Here is a 9654-nt window from a genome sequence, read left to right on the forward strand (position 1 = left end):
AAACATCACTAAAAATTACGTTTCTTAATTTTTTTTTACATATTCAATGTTTTTGACCAATTTAAAATTTGTTTTTCTTTATGACAAAAAATTTATTTTCTGAAAAAAAAATAAATAAATTTCAACCTAACTAGAGCTGCACTTTAGTTTAGTAAAGGTTTTAATTTGCTGGTTAGCTTAGAATTATATGGTTGAAAACCTACCCTTGAGGTTTAGTGGTCTATATTTAATATTCTGACACAACAAAGTTTTTATTAAAAAATATGGAGTTTAAAAAAATTAATTCTACATTAAAATACTTTTCACTCCAATGTAGTATTTCCTTCACTTTTAATATAAGTAAAAAAATCCAGAAATTCTAGCTCAACTGCAAAATGTCGAAATTGTTAGGCCGGATGTCATGACCGGGGTTCGAACCCCGGTACCTCCACTTATGTGTGTGAGTTTATGATGGTTTTGCCATTTCGTTTATTTACCAAAAAAAAAAAATATAAGTAAAAAAAAAATGTGTTAGAGTTCGAATATCAAATTTTCCATTTATTCATATTAAAAGATGAAATTTTAACAACTAGATTTGAAAAATGAAATAAATTCTTAAAAAGAAAAAAAAATACTTCTATTTAAACCAAATTTCTGATACTTTGAACGATAAGTAAAAACACAAAGGGAGCATTTATTTCCAAAAGAAAATGTAATAAAAGGGAGCATTTCAAATTTGTAAAATTAGTGAAAGGAGGAAGAAAATCTGAAGTCGGTGGTACTAGAGAGATTGAGATTGAATATGTCGATGTATCTTCGTCTTAGTAGATGTGCCTCTCTCAATTCGCTCTTCCACAACTCACTGCTTTCCACCACCGTCAGATGCTGTTCTTCTTCATCGCCGTCGCCGTCCGGTAAGTCTAAGCCTGATAAGAAAAAGCTCGGTGATCGTCTTTCCGCTGTTATAGACGCCGCCAACGATCGTAAACTACCTCCCGAACTTCGCGGCCAACGCAACAATGTTAGGTATACACACACATTTGTCTCTCTTACAAATTAGAATCACAGTTCTACATAATTTGATGGATTCAATACTCAATTGTATGTCTTTTATGATAGATATGAGTCCAATTAAATATACGATTATGATTGATTGACAGTGTAAACAAACTTTACACTGTTAACGCATATTGATAGTAGAGCATAATTGACCTTGCTTTTGATGACTTTGTGCTGTTTAACACAAATTGGCGGTTTGACAGGTCAGAAACCGACTTGATCAATGTCGTTGAGCAAAGAATATGGCATTCAATGGAAGAAGGACAATTTGAGAATTTACCGGGGAAAGGAAAGCCGCTTAAACTTGACACAAATCCTCATGCAGATCCAGCTGAAGACACCTTATACAGAATCCTTTCGAAAAATGGATGTGCACCGGAGTGGGTTGAACTTAACAAAGAGATAAGATTTAGAATATCTGAATGGAGGAAGTCCTTGAAGAAAGCTTCGGCAAATAAATGCAGTGAAGATCAATCTATGTGGGTTGGAAGTTCACAGGCTTTGAAATCGCAGTTAAAGGAAATCAATGATAAGGTGAGCTAGCTAGGTCATTTTGGAAATTGGGTAATTCAAATGGGTTTTGCAAGTTTTGAATTCTATCTTTGATATTTGTAATGCACTTGTAAATTGTAATACATCTTCTGTTTTTTGTCGTCGTTGTAGGTTTTCCGGTATAATCTCATTGTGCCTTTTGGTCGGCAAATGAACGGCCTGAAGTGGGAGAAAGAGCTAGGTAATTTAGATGAATGATGAAATTTACTGTTGAGGCGACTGGTATAATATTATAGAATATTACGATTTGTTATTTTCCTAAAGGGTGGTTGTGCCAGCTGAATAATCAACTGGCTTCAGTTATAGTTCAACTTCGGTTGATTAATTCGTTTTACTAGCAATGGCTTGATAAGGCTAGCGATCTCGTAGCTGTTATGATCCTTCGTTCGAGCTTAGTATGGCTGTACTTATATGGTGTATTACCTTCAATTAGAACATCACCCCCTTCCTTTATCCATGTGCAATTTGGGTAAGCAGAAGGAAAAGTGTAATGAAAATGTATGGGAAATTAAGTGGTCTTAAAAATTATACTATAATATGCATTGTGTTGATTGACATGTTATATTTTGCATAAGGCAATTATTCTTGGCTCAGTTGACAGAAATTTTGTTATACTAGATGGTTGGGTTGAATTTGAGGACGATATATCTTTCAATGGTAGTATGAATTTGTCGTTGATGTTCAGATGACACTAACATAGAAATTCACATTTAAAAGAATTTGTCTTTCTAAAGTATATGATTTTTATTGTGCTCTAATTCAAAACGGTGATCAACAAATGCATATTGTTTGTAGACTCATAGCAGCTCTAATTCCCGAATTCGGCTAGCCACAAATATAAGAGATTTTGTGTTTTTGCAAATGAATTTTTCTTTAATTGTCTTTCTATTGTCTTTTAGTAATTCAACAATAAGAGTCCACGGTATTTCTCCTTGTGCCCCGACCACGAATATTGAATGATGAGATCTCGCCATTAGAAGGACGATTCCATCGTGCCTCATCTTTTGGAGCTTGTGGCCAGTATTTTTCTTCACCGAAATAGTTGTCTTTTTTAAAGGTGAGCTTTTGAACCTGAGAAAATTTTCCTAAATGTCTGCTCGGAAAATTGTTTAATGTAGATGGGTTAATTGAGCATGAAGGTATCTAAACTAGTTGATGTTGTAGACTGATGAGGAAACCATTATGGATAGTGGTATATGAAATGCAATTGAAACTTGGGACCTTCAAATGTGGCAAAGCTTTAATTTGGAGGCTAGAAGCTCTCAAGATTTCTTGAATCTATCAAGCAAAGCATATGATAGTTCAGAGCGATTCGTGGATGATAATTCACTTGGTCACCCAAGGTTGTAATCCGAGGCATCCTTACCTTAGCATGATCAAAAGGATCCCAAATTGGCGTATAAAAAGATGGTGGCCATTGTATTCTTGAATCTTTCCCATTGTTGCACAAGAGCCGCTTTTACTCCCTCTGTCCCTAAATGCGGGTCATTCAATGTGAATTATCTCCTCTAACCGAATTTTCTCAGAAGGGTCAGAGATCAAAACCAGCAGGGATCGAAACCTTGACTACTAACTAATTCTTTGTTGATAGTGCAAATTTTGTAAAGGTAAGGAATATTTAAACAAAAACTCAGACCATTTGAATTTGAAATACAGGTCACATCAAAATTTTGAATAGGCTGACCTATTTACCACGCTTTGTAGTGCAACCAAATCCAAATGGCGCACCTCTGGTGGTGTTTCACAATTACAACTTATTTACCACGCTTTGTTTTATACAGACAATTATCCTTCCTATGGCTTAAAACTTTCGATTTGGGACAAATTATATTATTTTTAGGGAAATGTTAACCTACACATAAAGTGGAAATTTTATTTAAAAAATTGTATCAATTTATTTTTCTAAAGATTGAAAATTAATGTTTTGTAATAAATATTTACTATTTATAGAATCTTTAACATGTGCCGCTCTGGACACAAATTAGCATAACCCTTATTTTTATGAATAATGCTAAATAACGCAAAATCTTTTATCTCGAAGGATCGCGAATGACGTGGTCTGTTTCTATCTTATCTATGCCAAGCCTTTTCTCTTGTCAAACTACTCTCTTCCATACACTAAAACAAAAACTTCTCTGTTCCTTTTTCTTTTCCTTCCAATTGTTGTCTCTCTTAAACCTCATCCTTCCCTCTTTTTCCAATTAATAATTCATTAAGTGAAGTATTCACTACAAATCTCTCAGATTTTTTCATCTGGTGATTCTCCATCACTCCAATTTAAAGAATCAGGCGTTGAACTGTCCAACAAACTCCATTCCTGGCTCTGTAATTTTAATCAATTTCCTATTCATGATTGATTAAAATTTGAAGTTGCTCTATCAATTGAAGTTGGTTTGTAATATTAATCAATGGTGGAACAATTGAAGTTGGTCTCTTAAAAGAAAATTGAAGTCGGTTTGAGCTGTTCTTATATTAAAATGTTTTTAAAAAAATTAAAAATATAGCAAGGTTGGAGCTTTTTATAGAAATGGTCTCTTAAAATGTTTACTATAGTTGGTCTCTTAAAATGTTTCCGAGATTATGTTTACTATATGAAAGAGCTCTTCTATTTTACTATAGTTGGTCTCTTAAAATCGCAGAAATTCACGAGAAAACCTCTCATGAGAAATAGCACCGCTCTATTTTTATAAAAATGTTAACGAGTGTTCCCGAAATACTACCTTTTTTTTTTTTTTGGTAAAAAAACACTCATTAACAAGATGCTTAAAATTCTTTGACATGACACAAAAAAAGTGAACATGAGTATTTAAGTGGCTTTAAAATTTGAAAATGGGTGAACTAATAGGCATAATCTCTTTTATTATGCCTTATAGTTCAGCCCAATCCAAATATTGAGGGGAACACTTGTAGAAAAGCTTTAGAAGTTTTCCATAGCTCACCACTGTGTTTGAGTGTTTCACAATTGTCATGAGTTATCTCACTTTATTTTATATAGGCATTTCTGCTTACGATGGATTAAAAACATTCCATGTGGGACAAGTTATATTTTTTTATGCTTTGACAGGGCATACAAGAAAGTTAACATAACATGGCACGACTAAGGCTAGCGAGTCATCATGCTATGATCCCTCTTTCAGGCTTAGTATGGTGTCTTTTCCTTCAATCAGCATGAAAGGGAAAGTGTAAGTAAAAATTTATGAGAACATAAATGGTCTTGAAAATTGAACTCTACCGAACATGCACTGTGTTGATTGGCATGTTATATTTTGCCGAAGGCAATTGTTACTTGGTTCAGTTGACAGAAAATTTGCTGTAACTACTAGATGGCTGGGTTGATTTCGAATGTCATAGCTCTTTCAATGGTGTGATTTAGTAGAAACAATTTTGTTATCAATTTCCAGTCGGCAACACAATAGAAATTCACATTTAAAAGAATTTGTCTGTCTTTCTAAAGTATATGATTTTTGTTGTGCTCTAATTCAAAAGAGTGATCCACAGATGCATGTTACAGACTCATAGCAACTCTAATCCCCAAGTTTGGCTAGCTACAAATAAAAGAGATTTTTTTTCCTTTTGTAGTTGAAATTATTCTTTAAATGTCATTCTTCCTATTGTGTTCAAGTGCATATCATCTTTTGGAGTTTGAGGCAAGTATTTTGTCTTCACCGAAATCGCCATATTTTTCAACGATGAAGCTTTTGAATTCTGAGAAGATTTTCCTAAATGTCTGTTTAGAATGCTTTGGAAGTTGTTTAATTTAGATGGGACAATTAGGCATGAAGGTAATGGGATGCACTTGAAACTTGGATCTTCAAATGTGGCAAAGCTTTCATTTGGGGATTCGAAACTCTTAAGATTTCTTGAATCTATCTATCAAGCAAAGCATATGAAATTTCAGAGCGATTCATGGATGATAATTCACTTGGTCACCCAAGGTTGTAATCCGAGGCATCCCTACCTTAGCATGATGAAAAGCACCTCAAGTTTGCTGATAAAAAGATGGTGGCTAATGTATTCTTGAATCCCCGTTGTTGCATGAGAGCTTCTTTTAGTCCTCAACGATTTTTAAAAGATGCACCCGTCCAAAAAGCACACGTTTGATGGGAAAAAAAATCCAGTTTTGTTTGGGTTTATTTATATTTTGGACGACAAATAAATTTTATTTTTTCCCTACTAAACATACGTGGTTTGTAAGAAATCATGGGAGAGACTAGTACTTCTCTCTTGCATAACAAGAAATTATAATTTAACGTAAACGCACAAACTTGAGTGTCAAGGAAAAAATCATACTATGAAGAAGCAGTCTCTTTAAACTCAGTTATGTAGTACCTGTTCAAGAGTCTGTTCTAACAAACATGTTTATTATGATGGGTTTTTAATTTTATGTTTACTTTTTATTTTCCTTTAGTTATTATTTCCTTAGGTCAGGTTTATGGCTCTTTGATGATTTTTTTTTAATGTAATCTACTTTAGCATATAAAAGAATAGTGTTCGTCGGACTAATTTAAGTTTAAATTTTTTACTGAATTTTTAATCCATTTAGATCCAAAATTAGCATCTATAAAAAAAAAAGCATAATTAACCCAATATAATTGCAAAAATATTAGCATAAATGCAAAAAAAAAAGAGAGAGAGAATAATAAAAAAAAGAAGATGAAAAACACTCACTTGTTTGCCAAAAATTTAAAGATTATTACTTTTTTCGGTCCGTATGTTTCTTGTGCACCCTATCTTTTTTCTTTCAAAATATCATTTATTCTGATTATTTAATCTGAACTCACTTATGGCGAGGAGGAGAGGGCACTTGAAGGAGGGAGGTATATATGGTTCTGTTTGGTAGAAGGAGTTGGTGCATATCCGTAATGGTATTGGGTTTCAGGAGGGAAGTTGGACTAATGAGAATTTAAGGAGGATAATGGGTGATGTGTTGATACTTATTTTCGGTTTGATCCTTGGTTGTAGGGTTTTCCACTCAAGGAGCGGTTTATGGTTGTTTCAGTTGTCAATGAACCAGAGGGCGTCAGTAGCAGATATGTTTTCTTTGAGGTGGGGTGAGGAAGAAAAGACCTGGAATTGGACGCGTCGATTGTTTGCTTTGGTGGAGGAGTCGGTAGGGGAGTGTAAGACTTTACTTAGCAATGTTATGTTACAAGTTAGCAATGGTGATCATTAGCAATAGAAATTATATCCCATAGCTGGTTGCTCCGTCAGTGGAACATTTAAGGTGTTAGCTCAGTCTGTCCCTATGTTCATACTCCTATTTTAGATCTTTGGCATAAGGACATTCATTTGAAGGTATATGTGTTTGCATGGCGTCTTCTTAGAAATCGGCTCCTACCAATGACAAATTATTTAGGTGAGACGTCCTTAATCAAGACTCTCAACTTTGTGTGAGCGGGTGTGGTGCTTCAGAATCGGCTAATCACTTGTTTTTGAAATGTACTTTCTTCAGCAACATTTGACAGCATGTTCGACATTAGATTGAGTTCTCTTTAGTTGATCCTTCAACTATTTCATATCATTTTATGCAGTTTTCCTTTTTAACAGACGGTTCAAAAGTACGACGATCTTTTATGTATGTTATTTGGTTTTCATGTGTTTGAGAAATTTTAAAAGAAAGGAATAATATAATATTTAGTCAAACGGGAGTCTCTATTCATCGTCTTTTAGATAAAGTTAAGTTACTTTCCTACTGGTGGCTGAAGGCAAGATATGTTAATGTTACTTTTTATCATGGTTGGTGGCTAAACCCTTTCTCTTGTTTGGGCATTGGCTAACAACACTTTATTGTTTCTTCTCTCTCTTTTGGGTCGTTTGTACTCTATTTGTAAGACTTTGATGTTTCTCTATATTACACTTTGTGCTACGAGCCTATGATGTACACATTTTTTCTTAATATAATTCATTTTTGCTTGTTCAAAAAAAAAATATTAGTGTTGATTTTAATGATAAAATATGTCATTTACTAAAACACTCTTATTAATGGAGTAATTAGATGATTGAATTGCAATAAATAAAAACATGTTAATGGAAAAAAATAATATTGTATTAATTAATATTATAAAAGAGACAATAACTTGAGTAAATAAATAAAGGACAAGGGCATTTACGATGAGACACAAAAATAACTTTTTTTAAAAAAAAAAAATATCTTAAATATAAGGGTTAAATAAGATTTTTGTCCTTATAAATATATCAAAAATTTAATTTTAGTCCCTAAAAAATAAAAATGAGATGTTTTCATCCTCACAAATTTTTTTGTTTTATTTTTGGTCCCTAATGAATATAATTTTGACATATTTTTGACATTTTAGAACATAATATGAATATATGAAGGTTGAACACAATAAACTAACACAATGATAATATAGATACAATTTGAACATAAAAATGTTATAATCTTGACATTCACGTAAAAATAAAGTGGTCATTAAGGATCAAAAACAAAATAAAAAAAATTTGTGAGGATGAAAACATTCAGTTTAATTTTTTAAGGACTAAAATCAGAATTTGTTATATTTATAAGGATGAAAAACTTATTTAACCCTAAATATAAATCAAAATATATATCAAAATATTGAATTACACTCTGAAGTTAAATTGAATATTGATGGAAGTTGTGATTCTTCCGGTGACATTGGTTATGGAGTTTATTTTGTGATAGCAAGGGAAATTGGATAGCCTAATGAGTTATTTGCGAAACAGATTCTTGATAAGTCCTCCATCTTCTTCAAGATTCATACCACTCTCATATGCATGTATATTGTATACGCTTTTTTGTTGGTGAACATTTTTGGATTAAAGAGCATATTCATAATATTTCTTTCCAACATGTACTTCGAGAGGGCAACCATTGCGCATATTTTTTGACCAAGCTCAAATGCTCTTCAAAATAAGCTCGAACACGGTTCAAGATTAAGTGTGATATTTTGGCATACTTCCCCATCGAAGTTGAAGTCATTGTTGAGGCTAGATACCCCAATCTAAACCCTATTCCTAGAACTGTTTTTCTTTTTTTTTCTTTTTCTTTTGTCATTCTACCAAAAAAAAAAAAAACACTCTGAAACCTTTCTAGCAACCAGGGTATTGAACCCGAGAGGCAGGGCTCAATAGGCAGCCACCTAAATAAATAGAGTGCCTCGAAATTTTGATGGCCTTGAACCAGTAAGCATAAAATTGTTTTTTTTTTTCACTACCCCAAAATATAGGTGTAACACGACCAAAAAAGAAAGGCCACATCCACTAGCCTCAATAAATAGATAGGATACCTCAAAATTTTGAAGCGGTTAACCATTGAGCAAAAATTGTGTTTATAATTCTTTTTATGCTCAATAGATAACAACAACAGAATATTGAGGTAACACTAATTAAAACACCATTAAATTATCCTTTAGCTCAACACTGTGTTTCGTATTCCCAGCTTAACCACACTTTTTTTATTTATTTTTTTTTATTTTTTTTTTATGAAAGAACAACCATACAAATTAGATTTGACTAATACCTCAAATTCGTCCTTAAATTTTAAAAAATCGGTCAAATTTGTCCCTGAATTTTGCGAAATATCTATTTAGTCCCTGAATTTTACAAACGTCCATCAAAATGGCCCATCCGTCCAAAAGCTCCGTTAGTGGTGATGATGTGTCCCTTGCATGCTGTGTTGTCTTGTACACGTGTCAACAAGGCAGCCACGTGTACAAGGACTGAATTGATGGAAATGGTAAAAATTCGAGACTTAACTTTTCAATATAATTTTTCCTGTGTTTCCAATTATATCCCTCTAAAATATGGATCGATTTGAGACTTACTGGCATAATTTGAGGACTAATTTGATGAATTTTGTTATAATTTAAGGGCTGATATGATTGATTTTATTTGCAGAGAATAAGTACAAGGAGATATGACATGAGAGGACCAGTGATTTCAAATGACATGCATAAACAAACACCACTGAAGGGTACTGCTCCACAAAATCCAACTGCTCCTGGAGTTATTAGAGTTTCAAATCCAAAATCCGCTTCTACTCAACGCCAATACATGAAGTTTATCACAACTCCAGGATTTCCA

General features: G+C 33.1%; 1 protein-coding gene across 1 annotated transcript; it reads left to right on the forward strand.

Moving 5' to 3' along the window:
• The first annotated feature begins 665 nt into the window (after positions 1–665).
• On the forward strand, positions 666–2169 carry LOC11423114 (dnaJ homolog subfamily C member 28). Its single transcript, XM_003590396.4, has 3 exons — positions 666–1005; positions 1242–1572; positions 1702–2169. The coding sequence occupies exons 1-3, from the start codon at positions 782–784 to the stop codon at positions 1786–1788; spliced, it is 642 nt and encodes a 213-aa protein (XP_003590444.1). The 5' UTR covers positions 666–781; the 3' UTR covers positions 1789–2169.
• The last annotated feature ends 7485 nt before the right edge of the window (positions 2170–9654 follow it).

This window comes from Medicago truncatula, chromosome 1 (genome assembly GCF_003473485.1).
Source record: "Medicago truncatula cultivar Jemalong A17 chromosome 1, MtrunA17r5.0-ANR, whole genome shotgun sequence".
NCBI lineage: Eukaryota > Viridiplantae > Streptophyta > Magnoliopsida > Fabales > Fabaceae > Medicago > Medicago truncatula.